General features: G+C 42.6%; 1 protein-coding gene across 2 annotated transcripts in view; it reads left to right on the forward strand.

Annotated features, from left to right (window-relative positions):
- Window positions 1-20,046, forward strand: part of IntS2 (integrator complex subunit 2) — a 213,099-nt gene that overhangs the window by 117,800 nt on the left and 75,253 nt on the right. For both annotated transcript variants that reach the window (XM_068383054.1, XM_068383055.1), the window contains exon 13: window positions 19,897-20,046. In XM_068383054.1, coding sequence (XP_068239155.1) covers window positions 19,897-20,046 — 150 coding nt within the window. The remainder of the gene's footprint in view (window positions 1-19,896) is intronic.

Raw genomic sequence — 20,046 nt, forward strand, 5'->3', positions numbered from 1 at the left:
AGTCAAAGCAGTCTCGAGTGGACACTGTACGTCCTCACACACCTGTTGTGGTTGACAGTTCAGTTGTTGACAGTTCACAGACTGTCAAGCAGTTACATGACGTTGCCTTCTGGTCTGCTACTTATGCACCAGTGAGAGACTCACTGAGGTAACCTAGCTTTTATCGGACAAGGTTCCTGTGGATGAGGAAGTTGCTGTTCTCCCTCCTACTGATATTCCCTTGAGGACTCTGTCAGATGGAGAGGAGCCTTAAGCTGCTTAGCCTCCTATGGACTTTAATTAAATCATGATGATTTTTTTTAAGGATCTTTGTCCGGATCTTGTAACTGCTGCTCCTCGTTCGCCTAAACGTCAGAACTTACACTAGGCCTAGCTACTTCGAAGCCGTTGTTTTTAAGCTAGTGCTCTCTCGCTCTCCTAGAGAGCGTTACGTTGGCTAGGCGACTGGTTTTTGCAACAGGAGGAGTTTTTAGGGACTCAGCCTTTGATTTCCCTTCTTTTAAACTGGCTTATAGAGCGAGAGTCTGATATGACACGAGAGAAGTTCTCGGCTTGGGAGTTCATGCCTATGCCCAGATAGACTTCTCAATTCTGGTAGACTCGCCCTGGCGCCTAGCCAGGAGACGCTCCAAGTTGTTTACAGGACAACTTATCAGCTTTTGTCAAGCCTTTGAAGTTTTGCTGTACTATTATGTCACACATAACAAGGCTTTCAGGGATGGTAAACGGTTCCGCCTCAGTCGCTAACCCCGTCTGTTGCCACACCCTGCTCCCGTAGACCCTAAATGGGCTTTGCTGCAAGCCATGCAGTCCAAGCTTGCGTCTTTGATAGAGGACTTAAATGCGGAGAAGAACCTTCTGGCCAACAACCTTCCAACCGGTCGGTTGTGCGCCCTGTTGACGCTGAGGTAACCTACTCGCGTCTGCCAGTTGAGGTGGTTCCTCCTTCTGGCCAACAACCTTCCAACCGGTCGGTTGTGCGCCCTGTTGACGCTGAGAGTAACCTACTCGCGTCTGCCAGTTGAGGTGGTTCCTCCTTCTGGCCAACAACCTTCCAACCGGTCGGTTGTGCGCCCTGTTGACGCTGAGGTAACCTACTCGCGTCTGCCAGTTGAGGTGGTTCCTCCACCGATGCGACCCAGTGTGGGTTGCCAGTCGCACGTTGACGTTAAGCGACGCTCGGAGGTGGTTGTTGACGTTCAGGACGTTCAACAACCAGCAGAGGTGACTTGTTGTGACTCAGTGCGTCAACCTCAGCAACCCGGTAGGGTGTTGACTGCACAACCCAGACGGTCTAGACAGTTTCGGGTTGACGCTGTACTTCCTCGCGCACCCATGGTTGTTGACAGTTCACAGACTGTGCAGCAGTTCCATGATTTTGCGTCCGGCTCCGTCACGCATCCACCAGTGCGACCGGATTCAGCGAGTCAGACGTTGCCCACTCCTTTGCCGTTTCCTCATCAGTTTCGGATGAGGAACCCTCTGATGAGGACGTTGCTGAACAAGACGATCAGCCCCCAGCCCTGCTATCCATCCAGAAGATGCTGAAGAAGGAACGCTGCTCAGTCAGGCTGTGGATGAGTCTGGTAGGGACACTGTCATACGTGGATCAATTTGTGTCACTAGGAAGACTACACCTCCGTCCTCTTCTATACCATCTAGCTTTTCACTGGAAAAAGGACAAGACGCTAGAAGCGGTCTCGATCCCGGTTTCCGGAAAGATAAAGTCTTGTCTGACTTGGTGAAAGGACTATATCAACCTTAGAGAGGGTCTTCCCCTAACTGTTCAGACTCCCAACCACGTTCTCTTCTCGGACGCATCGGACGTAGGCTGGGGTGCGACATTAGACGGTCGGGAATGCTCGGGATTATGGAACTCGAGTCAAAGGACAATGCATTTCAACTGCAAGGAGCTTCTGGCAGTATGTCTGACCTGGAAAAGCTTCAGGTCTCTCCTTCAAGGCAAAGTGGTGGAGGTGAACTCGGACAACACCACGGCTTTGGCGTACATCTCCAAGCAAGGAGGGACCTACTCTCTGACGTTGTACGAGATCGCAAGGGACCTCCTCACCTGGTCAAAAGGTCTAGACATATCACTAGTAACGAGGTTCATCCAAGGCAACTTGAATGTCATGGCAGATTGTCTCAGTCGGAAGGGACAAATAATTCCAACAGAATGGACCCTCCACAAGGATGTATGCAAGAGACTTTGGGCCACCTGGGGCCAGCCAACCATAGATCTCTTCGCAACCTCGATGACCAAGAGGCTCCCAATATTTTGCTCACCAATCCCGGACCCAGCAGCAGTTCATATAGATGCCTTTCTACTAGATTGGTCACATCTAGATCTATATGCATTCCCTCCGTTCAAGATTGTCAACAAGGTACAGTGATACCTCGGTACTCGACCATAATCCGTTCGAGATCCGTGTTCGACCTCCGATTTGTTCGAGTACCGAATTTTTTTTCCCCATAAGAAATAATGGTATATATTCTATTCCGTTCCCAAGCACTCGAACAGGCCCAAAATATTAATAAAACGTGTACCTAAACAACAATAATTATCTAAATGTGTATGAAATTGGTCAGAAAATCCTATAAAACAATTTTAAACCATTTACTGTACTAAAATAAAACAATTTTAAACCATTTTCTGTACTGTAGTGAACATACCTTTGAGCAGCGGTTCGATGGCATTACAGGGATGGATGTGGAGAGGATGGAAGGGGGAGGTTACTGCTTGGAAGGAGAGTCCCCTTCCATGATGTGGCGGGGTAGTTCTCCTTCAGGAGTTGTTTCTCTCTCCAATGAAAGGGTGGGCAGATCTATTTCAGGGGTTTCTTCTCTTCTTTGTCTCTTCTTTGGAGGAGAAACAGGCTTTGATGTAGCAGCTTTCTTTTCTTTTGTGAAAAACTGGTCTATTGTTAATTGTTTCTTCCTCCTCTGCAGTATTCTTCGAAAATGATACATGACACTATCATTAAACATATGCACTGCCCGGTTTGCTACTGCAATTTCTGGGTGGTATTTTTCAGCAAAAGCCTGCACATCTGCCCACTTGGAACAAATTTCATTGATGAGAGAACTTGGAACATCCTCCCTTACCTCATCCTCTTCTGAAGATTCCTGCTCCACAATCAGATCCTGCTGCTGTTGTTGTTGCAGGTGCAACAATTCCTCCACAGTCAACTCGGTAGAATGGCTTTCTACAAGCTCATCAATATCATCCTTGTCGACCTCAAGCCCCAAACTCCTGCCCATGACAACAATTTCCTCAACGACATCAGTGTCATCAGAAATTACAGGGGTAGCAGTGCTTGGACCCGCCTCTGGTTGGAAACCTTCAAACTCCCTCTCTGTGACACATGATGGCCACAGCTTACGCCAGGCAGCGTTCAATGTCCTATAGGTCACACCTCGCCAAGCTTGGTCAATCATGTAACAGAGTTGAGGATGCTGAAGTGTTCCTTCCAGAATTCCTTTAGGGTCAACTTCGTGTCACTGGTCACTTCAAAACACTTTCTGAAAAGGGCCTTGGTATAGAGTTTTTTGAAGTTTGAAATGACCTGTTGGTCCATGGGCTGGAGTATGGGAGTAGTATTGGGGGGCAAGAATTTGATTTTGATAAAGCTGTATTCTTCTTTCAAGTCATCCTCGAGACCTGGAGGATGTGCAGGAGCATTGTCCATAACCAGAAGACATTTCATTGGCAAGCTCTTTTCAATGAGGTAAGCCTTAACCTGGGGGGCAAACACTTCGTTTATCCACTCAGTAAAGAATTGTCTTGTGACCCAAGATTTAGTGTTCGAGCGCCACATAACTGGTAGTGCACTTTTACAAATATTATTTCGTTTGAACACCCGGGGGTTGTCCGAGTGGTACACTAACAAGGGTTTGATCTTGCAATCGCCACTTGCATTTGCACACAGCAACAATGTTAGCCTATCTTTCATTGGCTTGTGACCTGGCATCTTCGTCTCGTCCTTGGTAATGTACGTATTGGCTGGCATTTTCTTCCAAAATAACCCAGTCTCATCACAATTAAAGACTTGTTGTGCGATCAAATTTTGTTCATTTATGTACCGATCGAATTCCCCCACGTATTTTATCGGCTGCAATTTGATCCGAACTAGCTGCCTCCCCATGCCTAGTAACACGATGAATACCTGTTCTATTACGAAACTTTTCAAACCAACCCCTGCTCGCTTTAAATGTAAATGAATCACTTTCACTGGTACTCGGACTTTTCTTCACTAATTCTTCATAGATATGCAACGCTTTTTCACAAATGAACGCTTCACTAACACTTTCCCCGGCCAACTGTTTTTCTTTAATAAATATTAAAAGCAACTTTTCCATCTCCTCAATCACTTGTGGCCTTTGCTTAGTTACCGCCGTAACTCCCGTTGCAACATTCGCCTTCTTAATCATTTCTTTATGCTTTAAAAACGTAGAAATGGTCGACTTCGCCATTCCGTATTCTACCGCTAAATCGGACACTCGTACACCATTCTCATATTTCGCTATAATTTCCTTCTTCAACTCGATCGTTGTTCGCACTGTTTTCCTCTTCTCCTTCCCCTTAACACTCATTACTTTCTTGGGACTCATTATGAAAGCTAAAAAAGCAATTAAAAGCACTGAAAATCACTAAATCACAACGAATGCTGATCGCGCGTTGTCTGAGTGACGCTCTCGAGAGAACTGATGCTTCCCGAACAAGCGAGAGTGGCCGAGATGGCGCGATCATCACAAAGCCCATGCGGTCGTCACGTGTTCGGCTGGTCGAGTACCGAATTTTTGGTCGAGCACCGCAGCAAAAATTTCTCGAAAATTTTGGTCGAACTCCGAATTGTTCGAGTATAGAGTCGTTCGACTACCGAGGTATCACTGTACTGCAGAAGTTCGCCGCTCACGAAGGGACAAGGTTGACGCTAGTTGCTTCCCTCTGGCCCGCGAGAGAATGGTTCACCGAGGTACTTCGATGGCTAGTAGACGTTCCCAGAACACTTCCCCTAAGGGTGGACCTTCTACATCAGCCACGCGTAAAGAAGGTACACCAAGGCCTCCACGCTCTTCGTCTGACTGCCTTCAGACTATCGAAAGACTCTCGAGAGCTAGAGACTTTTCGAAGGAGGCAGCCAGAGCGATTGCTAGAGCAAGGAGCACATCCACCCTTAGAGTCTACCAATCGAAGTGGGAAATCTTCCGAAGCTGGTGCAAGTCAGTATCCGTATCCTCGACCAGTACCCCTGTAACTCAAATAGCTGACTTCCTCTTATATCTGAGGAAAGAACGATCTCTTTCAGCTCCCACTATCAAGGGTTACAGAAGCATGTTGGCATCAGTCTTCCATCACAGAGGCTTAGATCTTTCCAACATAAAGATCTACAGGACCTCCTCAAGTCTTTTGAGACCACGAAGGAGCGTCGTTTGGTTACACCTGGTTGGAATTTAGACGTGGTACTAAGATTCCTTATGTCAGACAGGTTCGAAACGCTACAATCAGCCTCCCTGAAAGATCTCACCTTAAAGACTCTTTTCCTGGTATGCTTAGCCACAGCTAAAAGAGTCAGTGAGATTCATGCCTTCAGCAAGAACATCAGATTCTCATCCGAAACGGCTACATGTTCTACAACTTGGTTTTCTAGCCAAAAATGAGCTGCCTTCTCGGCCTTGGCCAATATCGTTCGATATTCCAAACTTATCGTATGGTTGGAAATGAACTAGAAAGAGTCTTATGTCCTGTAAGAGCTCTTAAGTTCTATTTAAAACGAACTAAACCTTTACGAGGCCCGTCTGAAGCTTTATGGTGTTCAGTTAAGAAACCATCTTTGCCTATGTCAAAGAATGCTTTATCCTATTTTATCAGACTGTTAATACGAGAAGCTCATTCCCATCTGAATGAGGAAGACCAAGCTTTGCTGAATGTAAGGACACACGAAGTAGAGCTGTCGCAACTTCCGTGGCCTTTAAACAAAATAGATCTCTGCAAAGTATAATCGACGCAACCTATTGGAAAAGCAAGTCAGTGTTCGCGTCTTTTTATCTTAAGAATGTCCAGTCTCTTTACGAGAACTGCTACACTCTGGGACCATTCGTAGCAACGAGTGCAGTAGTGGGTGAGGGCTCAACCACTACAATTCCCTAATTCCATAACCTTTTTAATCTTTCTCTTGAAATGTTTTATTATTGTTTTTGGGTTGTCCGGAAGGCTAAGAAGCCTTTCGCATCCTACTTGATTTGGCGGGTGGTCAAAGTCATTTCTTGAGAAGCGCCTAGATTAGAGGTTTTGATGAGGTCCTGTTGTATGGGTTGCAACCCTTGATACTTCAGATCCTAGGGGTCGCTCAGCATCCTAAGAGGATCGCGAGGCTCCGTAAGGAAGACGTACTTAAAAAGGCAGAGTAATTGTTCAAGTCGACTTCCTTACCAGGTACTTATTTATTTTATGTTTGTTATTTTGAATAACTGCTAAAATGAAATACAAAATACTTAGCTCATAATAATGTAAACAAGTAATGCTGGTCTCTACCCACCCCCCTGGGTGTGAATCAGCTTATATAATCACTGGCTAAGTTTAATATTGAAAAATGTTATTTTTATTAATAAAATAAATTTTTGAATATACTTACCCGGTGATTATATATTAAAGGACCCTCCCTTCCTCCCCAATAGAGACCCAGTGGACCGAGGAGAAAATTGGTTCTGTGTTTACATTGAGTACTGAGTACCTGCTCGACAGATGGCGCTGTTGATGTACACCCCCTACCTGCATAGCGATCGCTGGCGTATTTTGAACGTAGAGTTTTTCTGTCGGGCAGCAGAGCTGCAGCTTATATAATCACCGGGTAAGTATATTCAAAAATTTATTTTATTAATAAAAATAACATATCAGGGATGGCTCCAATAATCTGACAGCCACGTTCTCTGCAGGAACAAGTCTATCAGGGATGGCTCCAATGATCTGGCAGCCACGTTCACTGCAGGAGTACGTAAGAGGCAAGTGCGCTCAATGTGTTCATTGTCAAGACAAACTTCACGATGAAGTCTACCAGGCTGTCTTGACAGCATTAATGGAAGGCGACTGGATGGTCTCTCTCGACCTTCAGGATGCATACTTCCACATTCCTATACACACGGATTCCCAACCGTTTCTGAGGTTTGTTTACAGGAATGTGGGGGTACCAGTTTCGAGCCCTGTGCTTTGGCCTCAGTCCTGCTCCTCTCGTGTTTACGAGGCTCATGAGGAATGTGGCAAAATTCCTCCATCTATCGGGAATCCGAGCCTCCCTGTACTTGGACGACTGGCTTCTCAGAGCATCGTCCAGTCTTCGCTGTCTGCAGGATCTACATTGGACGTTGAGTCTGGCCAGGGAGTTGGGACTTTTGGTCAACCTAGAAAAGTCCCAACTGATCCCATCTCAGATTATTCTATATTTGGGGATGGAGATTCGCAGTCCAGTTTTTCGGGCTTTTCCGTCTGCCACCCCGAATAGAACAAGCCCTGCTCAAATTCCAACTAATGCTGAAAAGAGAACGTTTGTTCAGTCAGGAGTTGGAACAGTCTCGTAGGGACTCTCTCATCCCTGGAGCAGTTTGTCTCGCTAGGGAGACTACACCTTCGGCCTCTCCAGTTCCATCTAGCCTCTCACTGGAACAAGGACAAGACGTTAGAGACGGTATCATTCCCAGTCTCCGAACCAGTAAAGGCATGCCTGAAATGGTGGGACAGCAATATCAGTCTGAGAGGGGGACTATCCCTAGCAGTCAAGAACCCAAACCACGTGTTGTTCTCAGACGCGTCGGGTTGGGGTGCGACCCTGGACGGTCGGGAATGCTCGGGTCTGTGGACCTCAAGTCAGAAGAGCATGCACATCAACGGCAAGGAGCTACAGTAGGGTCCCGAATTAAGCGTGTTCGAATTACACGATTCCCCTTTTCCGCGATCGCTATTTTTCAAAAATAAATTTTCTGTATCTGCGAGGCTGTTCAAAGTTCGCGAGTCAAGCACTACAAAATGTATCAAATCTATTGTCTTTTTAAGTATATTGATAGCCCTAAATACGGTGATTTATAATAAATGTTACAAAACAATATCAACATTACATTTCATTAACATAATTTCATAATGAATAGCCTATTTAAGGATAAAATTCCACATCAACAATGAAATCAACTGTTAACTGTGCGAGTCCAGCTGACAAAATGTAAACAGAAATGTGGTTACGTTCTCGGCAATCTTTATCTTTCTCCAACCTTACGATAATTGTAATGGTAGTGTTAATGATGGTATATTAAAGCATTATTTTTGTTTAGTACAGTATATTTAAAAGCCTTATTTTTCCCTCTGGGCGTTCAAGGTTTTCACGAGTAGACTGGGTTCGTTTATCGGCAGTGAATAGCCTAAACTTCGGTAACGAGTCGTCAATATTTTGTCATATTTTAAACAGTATACATTTGATTTGCAAACATTGGTTTTGTAGAGTAGACGGTAAAATAAAATCTAGAGAGAGAGAGAGAGAGAGAGAGAGAGAGAGAGAGATTTGATGGCAGAAATCTCTCTCTCTCTCTCTCTCTCTCTCTCTCTCTCTCTCTCTCTCTCTCTCTTAGATTTTATTTTACCGTCTACTCTACAAAACCAATGTTTGCAAATCAAATGTATACTGTTTAAAATATGACAAAATATTGACGACTCGTTACCGAAGTTTAGGCTATTCACTGCCGATAAACGATAACAAACCCTTTAATGCAAACTAACTGTATCCTTTGATATTCCTCTATATTTATCACGAATTCCTTCTATACCTCCTCAGACACTCTTATTTCAAATATCTAAATTATTCTTATCACAACTAACACCATCTAGTCATTTTCATTCCATTATATCTATTATTCCTCTGGATCTTATTCCCTTTCCTTATTCTGTTTATTCGATGGGATTCGTTTTTCCCTTTACCGTCTTTCAGAATCTATTTTTAGCCACTGGCAACCAAATCCCCCCTTCCCCCGTCTCCTACCGTCTCCCCTGCGAGTCCACCCAGCCTATCTCATCACTCCCCCCACCTTCATCCTCCCCTGTTCTAGGTCTGTAACCTTCTGCGTCATAATATCTCTCTCTCTCTCTCTCTCTCTCTCTCTCTCTCTCTCTCTCTCGTTATACAATACTTACAAATAGATGAAGAAACCAAAATCGGTTTTCTTGAAGTGTCAATTAAATACAAAACGAAAAAATTATACCGTGTATACATCCATTTCAATCATAGCTTAAAATACGGTAACCGATTTCGTCCGCAAACCACTATTTTTTAGGAAACACCATTCTATTCCAGAAAATTTTTACTCTTTAAATGTCAATTGCGCTATAATAAAACATGTACTTATGTTGTTAAATTTCGGGTGTGTTTTAAAAATCGAGTATTGCTAACTTATTTTTGTTTTACTTTTGGCTGTGATCACATCAGCTGATGTCTAGCTTCCGCGCGAATACAATAACAAAGAATTGTTTACACCATTTCTTAACTTATTCAAACCATCTATACAGTTAATATTACATAAACACCAATGTGTTATAACCTATCATATTTATTGTTTAGTACTTTAAAACCATCTCTCTCTCTCTCTCTCTCTCTCTCTCTCTCTCTCTCTCTCTCTCTCTCTCTCTCTCTCTCTCTCTCTCTCTCTCTCTCTCTCTCTCTCTCTCTCTCTCTCTCTCTCTCTCACACATCGAACGTTATAGCGGTAACCTAATTGTTCGGTGACTTTAAAAATAGGCCTAGTACTTTCTTCTTTTACCTTTTTTGCATATGGATCCATAATTGAGGTGGGTACAAGTTGACTTATAACTGAAGTTAGGAAAAGTATTTTGGATATGGAAAGGACAATTATCTTTCGTAACAGTTTAGAATTATCGTAAGTTATCACTCTGTCATTAGCGGCAGTTTGCTATTGTGGATTAAACACATAAGGAAAAAAAAATTTCCAGCTTTGCTACGAATTTAGGAATTTATATGGATACGGTAAGTAAAATATTTGTAATAACATAATGTTTACTAAATGTTTGTAATATCATTAGTTATGACTTAGATCATGTGTGTTTAATGCATTCGTTTGTTTATGATCGAAGATGGAGCGTAAACAAATGGAAGGTTTCCGTTTCAGGCGGCATCATAAAGAAAAACATTTCATAAATGGCATTCATTTCATTTATTTGAAAGTTCTAATAAAAAATAATTAGAACATTGGTAATAACAAATTCAACATATAATCTATACTTGGTAAAATTGCTGTCAATTCAAAAACACAGATGTATAAATGCGTCTGTTTCTTCGTTGTGATCAGAGATAAACGTAAACAAAACATTGGTTGTCGTTTTCTATTGTGCTTTTTAGCGTGTTTAGGAAACGCATGATATAAAATCGCCTTTATTTTGATAATTCTGGATTTTCAATCATACAACAAGCTAGTCTATAGAGTGATGGTTTTGCTATTCACCAGTTGTATTATACAATAGATATGACAAACATTAAAATTTGTCTGTATTTTGGGTTGTGTTATAACAGGAAATATATGGTGTTTACACCTATCCTGGTTGTAATTTTAACCATTTTTCAAGTTATTAGAACTTTAAAGTATATTAAATGTTTTATTTATTTACAAGAACAATTTGATATTATAAAGAAATACAGTATAGTACAAAGAAAGTATTGGAAATGGGTAGTAAACACATTTGAATAGGCAAATTGCTGGTTGCCATGGCCGCAATGGAATTATTTCTGTTAGTTGTGTGTTTCGAAATTCGCGATTTTCCATTTACACGAGGTCATTAATCGACCAAATTCTCGCATAATTCGGGACCCTACTGTATTAGCAGTCCACTTGGCCTTGATGAAATTCGAAAGCTTTCTTCGAAACAAAGTGGTAGAGGTCAACTCAGACAATACTACAGCTTTGGCGTACATCTCCAAGCAAGGAGGCACACACTCCCTCACGCTGTACGAGATCGCAAGGGACCTTCTCATATGGTCAAGAAATCGAGGCATCTCCCTGTTGACGAGATTCATCCAGGGGGACTTGAACGTCTTGGCAGACTGTCTCAGTCGGAGGGGTCAGGTGATACCCACGGAATGGACCCTCCACAAGGACGTGGGCAAGAGTCTTTGGGCTACTTGGGGTCAACCCACCATAGACCTCTTTGCCACCTTGTTGACCAAAAGGTTACCAATCTATTGCTCACCAGTCCTAGATCCAGAAGCAATCCACATAGACGCGTTTCTACTGGATTGGTCTCATCTGGACTTATATGCATTCCCACCATTCAAGATAGTCAACAAGGTACTGCAGAAGTTCGCCTCTCACGAAGGGACAAGGTTGACGTTGGTTGCTACCCTCTGGCCCGCGAGAGAGTGGTTCACCGAGGTACTTCAATGGCTGGTAGACATTCCAAGAAGTCTTCCTCTAAGGGTAGATCTCTTACGTCAGCCCCACGTAAAGAATGTTCATCAAAGCCTCCCCGCGCTTCGTCTGACTGCCTTCAGACTATCGAGAGACTCTCAAGAGCTCGAGGCTTTTCGAAGGAGGCAGCCAGTGCGATTGCGAGAGCTAGGAGAGCTTCTACCATCAGAGTATACCAGTCGAAGTGGGAAGTCTTTCGAGACTGGTGTAAGCCAGCATCTGTGTCCTCTTCCAGTACCTCTGTAGCCCAAATCGGAGTTTTTCTTTTCCATCTGAGAAATGTTCGCTCCCTCTCAGCTCCCACGATTAAGGGCTACAGGAGCATGTTGGCTTCGGTCTTTCGTCATAGAGGCTTAGATCTTTCCAACAATAAAGATCTCCAAGATCTCCTTAAGTCTTTCGAGACCTCTAAGGAACGTCGTTTGGCAACTCCTGGATGGAACTTAGACGTGGTCCTAAGGTTCCTCATGTCAGACAGGTTTGAGCCATTACATTCAGCCTCCCTGATGGATCTCACCCTCAAGACGCTTTTCCTAGTGTGCTTGGCTTCGGCTAAAAGGGTCAGTGAAATTCATGCCTTCAGTAAGAACATCGGCTTTTCTACAGAAAAAGCCACATGTTCACTTCAACTTGGTTTCCTGGCCAAAAAATGAACTGCCTTCTCGTCCTTGGCCTAAGTCATTTGATATACCTTGCCTGTCAGAGATCGTAGGCAACGAACTTGAAAGAGTGCTGTGTCCAGTTAGAGCTCTTAAGTTCTACTTAGCTCGTAATAAGTCCTTACGAGGTGGATCTGAGGCATTATGGTGCTCAGTTAAGAAACCATCATTGCCTATGTCAAAGAATGCTTTGTCATATTTTATCAGATTTTTAATACGAGAGGCTCATTCTCATTTGTCATATTTTATCAGATTTTTAATACGAGAGGCTCATTCTCACTTGAATGAAAAAGACCGATGCTTGCTTAAGGTTAAGACGCACGAAGTAAGAGCTATAGCAACTTCCGTGGCCTTTAAGCAAAATAGATCTCTGCAAAGTATTATGGACGCGACCGTTTGGAGAAGCAAGTCGGTATTCGCGTCATTTTACTTAAAAGATGTCCAGACTCTTTACGAGGACTGCTACACACAGGGTCCATTCGTTACAGCGAGTGCAGTAGTGGGTAAGGGTTCTACCACTACATTCCCTTAATTCCAATATCCTTTTGATCTGCTCTTGAAATGTTTTTTAATTGGGTTGTACGGAAGGCTAAGAAGCCTTTCGCATCCTTTTTTGATTTGGCGGGTGGTCAAATGTCATTTCTTGAGAGCGCCCAGATTAGGGGTTTGATGAGGTCCTGTTGTATGGGTTGCAGCCCTTGATACTTCAGCTCCTGGGAGTCTTTCAGCATCCTAAGAGGATCGCTTCGTGAGGAAGACAGACTAACAAGGCAGAGTAATCGTCTAAGTCAACTTCCTTACCAGGTACCTATATTTATTTGGGTTTTGTTATGATATAACTGTCAAAAACTCTAAGCATATACGCTGTAAACTTAATTAACTCTGGTCTCTACCCACCACCATGGGTGTGAATCAGCTATTATATATTCACCGGCTAAGTTGAATATTTAAAAATGATATTTTAATTATAAAATAAATTTTTGAATATACCCGGTGAATATATAAATTAAAGGCCCCCCCTTCCTCCCCGATAGAGACCCAGTGGGATGAGAAGAATTGGGTCTGTTTACATGTATATGCGGTATCTGGCCGATAGTTGGCGCTAGTGGGCACACCCGCAACCTTCATAGCGATCGCTCGCGAGTTTTTGTGTTTTTCTGTTGAGCCGCCGGAGGCTCAGCTATTATATATTCACCGGGTAAGTATATTCAAAAATTTATTTTATAATTAAAATATCATTTTTATTTTGGCTCGGCAGAGAGCAGATGTGCCATCTCTCTCTCTTCCGTTAATCCTATTATAGGAATTTATACAAACTGCCTTCATTTCTTTGAATCTTTTTCTTTTCAGAAGTGTTTATATCTTGAGGTTTCCACGGCACGGATTTGTCCTAGCATGGAAGGTCACCCTTGCACCACCTTCATGTCAGCCATGGAGATAGATCCTCACGCCCTTTGTCCTGCTTGCAGGGGCCATTCGTGCTCACAGGTGTTTCCTTGTAACAAATGTCGGGCGTGGTCATCCTCCTAGTGGGTACAGTTTAGTAGGCAATGGAGGAAGTCCAAAATGGGATTTTTCTCGTTCAGGGTCTTCCTCAAAGGCAAAGAAGTTCCAACTTCTTAATCTAATGCCTCATTCCATCCCTGTTGACTCTGCTCAATCATTCTCCTTGGGGATGGTCGAGTAAGACCCCTTTACAACCCCTAGGTTCTAAGGATTCCACCACTTTCTCTAGCAAAGTGACACCGTTAGCTGAGAAAGACATCAGCTTTGGCCTTCCTTGGGGATCCTGGGTTCCCCTCTAAGGCTGGGCTCACACATCTGCAACTAGCTATGATTTTAGAAAATGGCCGTATTTTTCATTATTGCCATTCTACAACGAATCAGCCTTCAATATATGCAGAATACCTCGGGAAGGTTGCTTGACCTGTCGCGCCCCCATGCAAGGCCTTACACTCAGTTGGCCCAGGCGCTGCCATGCTGCGAAATTTTGCAGCAAAGCCCAAAATGAACTGTACCTAACCACAACTTGGCAACGGTTCCTTTGCAACAATCATAGATATGTATGATGAACTCGTAGTATCTAGTGAGTCTATGGAGTATGCAACATGGCAACACAGCATTTGGACCACGTAACATATCCCACTCACCTAAAAGCAGTGACCGAGAGGTGCTCTGCCACAGATTGCGGCTCACTCTACTACATCGCCATCACCACAAGAAGAATAATGCTCAATAAATGAATATAATGTTGTTAAATCATTATTAATGACTTAGATAGAAAATAAACATTTTAAATGAATGTAAAGATGTTAAATGATCACTACGAATGAAGTCAATAAAGAAAACAAACATAAATAAATAAAATGTTAAATCATTTTAAATAGAAATAATTATGAATATATAAAAAGCATCTCTGTGAATGAAGTGGATAAAAAAGACATGAATAAATAAAATGTGAATTCCATGTAAATAAGAACGTGATCAAAATTGTCACGTTTAATTAAAAGAACTTAGAAGATTAGTATGAATGAACAATTTGAATAATTAAAAAGAATTTAGGCATCTGTTTTTATTTCTTTAGGCATTCAGACACTTAAGTACATTACAAAATATCCGGAAACGCTCGTTGTGCACTCATTGCCAAGTCGAGTGGTCATCAAGTGGTATACTAAAGTCCTTGCAATAAATCTCATAAGAATTCGCACTAGTCAAAATTATTCGCGGGCTTAATAACCGTGTTGAACGCAGTAGGCGGGGACTCACGTTAGACTCTATAACACACTCCCTCCAACAATCACCTAGGTCCAAGACATAAAACAGCAAAACAATCTCCATCAATAGCTAGACTTTCTGCCATTTCTTGGATAAAAAGGAATCACAAAGCTTAGTTGCAGATGTGTGACCCCAACCTAAGGAATGGCTTTTGGAGGTTCTACAGCTGGGGACACAGCACATTTGCCTCTCCAGGGCTTGACTACAGTCATAGGCCTTGAGACTGCAGGGGTTGACCCACCAGAGCTTCTTGTGCCCTTACCTGCGGCAATCCCCACTTCTCTTCCACGCTTTGTTTGCAGTGCTTCAGCATACGAACGAGAACAGTTGCAGAATAGTACCCATTGGGTTTACCAGTTGGGAGATCCTTTTGAAATGAACCCAGAAGCTGACATAGGTCAGTGTTCTCAGCTCCCAGATTACACAGTGCACCCCCAGACTGCGCTTGCTTAGAGTGCTGAGGGCTTGCAGGGTATTAAGCACTGAGCTTCGCCACCTGGTGATGGTGATGAGCACCCTTCTCATTCGTCATCAAGCCCCTCTTCGTCTGAGCTTTGGGAAATGAATGCTGGATTCGACCGTGCCTCGTTCCAGCTCTTTGGAGCAAGATGACAATGGAGTACGAAGACTGTTTACAGTCCCTGCTCCTTGCCATTATACAAAACGCCCCGCATTTTGTGAGGCCAGATCCAAGACCTTCGGGACCTGCCCCTCAGGTTTTTCACTCACAATGAAGAACCTGCTGCGAGCCAGTGCGTAGTTAGGTATTTCAGCTCAGCCTTGCTCACCACCATTTGGGTGAGCGCCTCCTCCTGTAGGAGTGCTCAAGGATACTCACCATCCTCCTGCTGGCCGAAGGTAGGCCAGAGCACCAGCCACCCATTAAGAGACTACCGCGAGAGAGGTATTGAGTCCTTTGACTGGCCAGAAAGGACTACATTGGATCCCTCTCTCTAGTTATTGCTCATTTTTACTTAGCCTACACATACACCAAATAGTCTGGCCTATTTTATCCACATTCTTCTCTATCCTCATACTCTTAACAACACTGAGATTACCAAACAATTCCTCTTTTCTCAAGTGGTTAATTGCTGCACTGTAATAGCTCAGTGGCTACTTTCCTCTAGGGAATGGTAGAAGAGAGACTTTAGCTATGGGAAGTAACTCTTATAGGGGAAGGACACTCCAAAATCAGAGCATTGTGCTCTAATCTTGGGTAGTGCCATAGCCTCTGTACCATTGTCTTCCACTGTCTTGAGGTAGATTTCTCTTGCTTGAGGGTACACTATTTTATCATATTTTGTCTTCCTCATGTTATTTTGAAGTTTTTATATTTATACTGTATATGAAATATTCATTTTAATGTTACTATTCTTAAACATCTCTTGTACTGTAGTTTATTTCCTTTCCTCACTGGGCTATTTTCCCTGTTGGAGCCCTTGAGCTTATAGCCTCCTGTTTTTCCACCTGGGGTTGTAGGTTAGCAATTAATGATAATGATAATAATGGAGTAATGACAAAGAGTGCTTTCTCCCACATTACTTAGGATCATGGGTACACAGACCCTAGTCACGCGAGAGAGTTTTACGCAATGTTGCGCATCCAACCACTGAGTTTTGGCGAGGTGGCCGGGCAAGCTCCTTTTGCTGATGAAGGTCTGCACGTAATCTCAGTCACTTGCTTGCGAACACACAGCGAGTTTTCAACACATGCTCTGCCTTGGCAGCACTAGAATACCCACGGGTGTGTGCCACCTTGATTACACACACCACTACGGTTGCTCGCTAACGTTCTACTTGCCATACTATGGATCAACAGTCGCACTCATCAGTGTGTGCCACTTCGGTGACGCACCTTCCTGTACTTATTCGCGCTACCTCCGTTGTTGGTGAGATTGCACCCGTTCACGATTCTTCCTTGACGCATACGCACCCTCCTTTAGAGCAAGTGAAGCTTGCTAGCAAGCAAAACAGGTCATCTGGTTGCACTCTCCCTTTCCTGTTCATTATTATTATTATTATTATTATTACTTGCTAAGTTACAACCTTAGTTGGAAAAGCAGTAGGCTATAACAAAGAAAATAGCCCAGTGAGGAAAGGAAACAAGGAAAAATAAAATATTTTAAGAACAGTAACAACATTGAAAAAAATATCTCCTATATAAATTATAAAAACTTTAATAAGACAACAGGAAGAGAAAGAAGATAGAATTGTGTGCCCGAGTGTACCCTCAAGCAAGAGAACTTTAACCCAAGACAGTGGAAGACCATGGTACAGAGGCTATGGCACTACCCAAGACTAGAGCATAATGGTCTGATTTTGGAGTGTCCTAGAAGAGCTGCTTACCATAGCTATAGAGTGTCTTCAAGACTTACCAGGGAAAAGTGGCCACCAAACAATTAGTGCAGTAACCCCTTGGGTGAAGAAGAATTGTTTAGTACTCTCAGCGTCGTCAGGTACTGTATATGAGGACAAAGGAGAATATGTAAAGAATAGTCCAGACCACAGTATTCAGTATGTGTAAGCTAAGGAAAAATGAACCATAACCAGAGAGAAGGATCCAATGTAGCACACACACATTCTCTCTCTCTCTCTCTCTCTCTCTCTCTCTCTCTCTCTCTCTCTCTCTCTCTCTCTCTCTCTCTCTCTCTCTCTCTCTCTCTCTCTCTCTCATAGACAGCCAACATGGATTTTGACAAAAGAGATCATGTGTGACAAATCTTTTGAAAATTTTCCACAATATTTTTAGCATATATGACAAAAGCATGGCAATAGACATCATATACCTAGACTTTCAAAAGGCTTTTGAGAAAGTTCCTCATAAAAAATTAATGGTCAAAATTAAAGTACTAGGCACTACTGACAAGCCAGCTGAATGGATTGAAGATTGGCTAACAAACAGAAAACAGAGAGTTGTAATCAATGGAAAAGCTTCAAGAGTGGGCAGCTGATACAAGCGGAGTACCTCAAAGATCCGTTCTTGGCTCATTGCTATTTCTTATCTCCCGATTTGCTGACGATACTAAATTAGGCATAAATGCTGCGAACTCAGAAGATGTAGAAGCCTTAATGAAGCTAGGAGAATGGTCCAGGAAATGGCAAATGCCTTTCAACTGTGGGAAATGCAGTCATGCACATAGGTTATAGTAACCCACAATCAGATTACTCACTGCTAGGTAATGAAATAGAAAGTGTGGACCAGAAGGAAGATCTCGGTATTATTATCAGCAAGGATTTGAAGTTCACCAAACAAAGCATAAAAGCTGAAAAGAAAGCACAAAAACTAACAGGTTACATAAAGAGACAATTTAAATAGGAAAACAAAGACACTGTACTACAGCTGTACACATCACTAGTAAGACAACATCTAGAATACGGAGTCCAATTCTGGGCTCCAAGTATTCAGAAGGATATAGATAGAATAGAAGCAGTATAAGCTAGGGCCACCAAACTAGTTCCAACACTAAGGCAGTTTGGATATAGACGGAGGATGGAAAGTTTGAACTTATTTTATCTACAAACTCGACAACTAAGGGGACAGTCAATAGAGTCATTCAAAATCTCAAAGGAATAACAAATGTAGATTACAACAATCTATTCATGCTTAGCACAAATTAGTCCAGAGGTAACGGATATAAACTGGAATTGAAAAGATACACCTCTCAATGTGGCAATTTCTTTACAATAGCAAATACTTGGAATAGACGAATAGCAGATGTAGTAAACAGTAACACGGTAAGCGAGTTCAGGGATAAGTTGGACAAGATCATAAGAACTCTCTTAATGTTTAAAGTAAATCACTCTACCCAAGTGCAAGTGGATCAGTAACAACTCCTACCTTTTAAATGGCTAATGGTGATTAAATGAAGAGTTAATCATGATATAAACTTTAATGTCCTGAGACTTGTGCGTGGAGAGAACAGCTGATCGCATGTATAATATTATTGTTTTGGTTTGGCTTATGGACGAGAGATGGCAGGAGCTATATGTGTTTCCCAGTGACTGCCTTTATTCGAGAAGGTGTTAAAGAAAACGGCGGGTAATATGAAACGTTTTTTGAGCGACTTTGAAAAAATGTGACACGATACCAAAAGAGAATATTTCTCCAGCGCAAAAATTTCATTTTTGAGGATACCGACTCCAACACCTCTAGTCCATAAATTGGCCTCGACTCCAACTCCGACTCCTCGACTCCGACTCCTCTAGTCCATAAATTGGCCTCGACTCTGACTATGACTCCGACTCCCCAGCCATGTAAAATAATGTCTAGGTTAAGTTAGCAGAGTACAACTCCAAGTATACATACCTGGCCATGTTTAGTTCTCACACAATCACACATTGTACAGGCAGTTAGCTCTCACACATTTGCGAGTTAACAAGGTGTTAGGGTGTCTGTTCAGCTCAGGCGCAGCACACTCATATCCAGGATAAAAAACCAGCTGGTTAGTTAAGGATTTCCACCCACCTAAAGGCAGATCTCTACTGTAAAGAGGAAAATGTTTTGTGTTAGGTATGGGAACAAATGACAAATTTGGAAATAATTTGTATTTTTCCTAACTATACAAACCTTGAGCTCTTTACACATACTTGTCCCGCCATCACCTATCTCCATACAAGTCCTGTCAGCTATAAAAAATGATGTCATATTACCTGTGAGTGTGTGAGCGAGGTGGCTGGTCTACCCCCCTGCTAACTAGTGGTGGGTGGTTATACCTCACTAAAAGTTTTATGGTTAGTTTCAGCTTTTGCCAAAATATATATTCACAGTAAAGAGCTCAAGGTTTGTATAATTAGAAAAAATACAAATGATTTCCAAATTTGACATAGTTGTTATACGTAGAAAGATTTATATAGAGACTAGGGAAACAAGATAGCAACAGTAATTTTCGGTAATAATGTTTTGATCATTGTATATAACTACAGCGCTCTAATTTTTTATCTTTAACATAATCCTAACCAGCTGTAAAAGTTTAAGTGGTCTGATTATCTATAAATAATATCATCAACAGGCCTATTTTCATCTTTAGTCAAGCTTCTCGTAAGTCACTATCCTCAGCTCTGCCTAGTAGAAGACTGGCTATACCAGAGTTCATCAGCTGATTCTCATCTGGGTATTCTGCCCCCAAAGGTTCAATTGGACGCTCAGTCAGTCACAAAAG

Source organism: Palaemon carinicauda, chromosome 11 (genome assembly GCF_036898095.1).
Source record: "Palaemon carinicauda isolate YSFRI2023 chromosome 11, ASM3689809v2, whole genome shotgun sequence".
NCBI classification, from domain to species: Eukaryota; Metazoa; Arthropoda; class Malacostraca; order Decapoda; family Palaemonidae; genus Palaemon; species Palaemon carinicauda.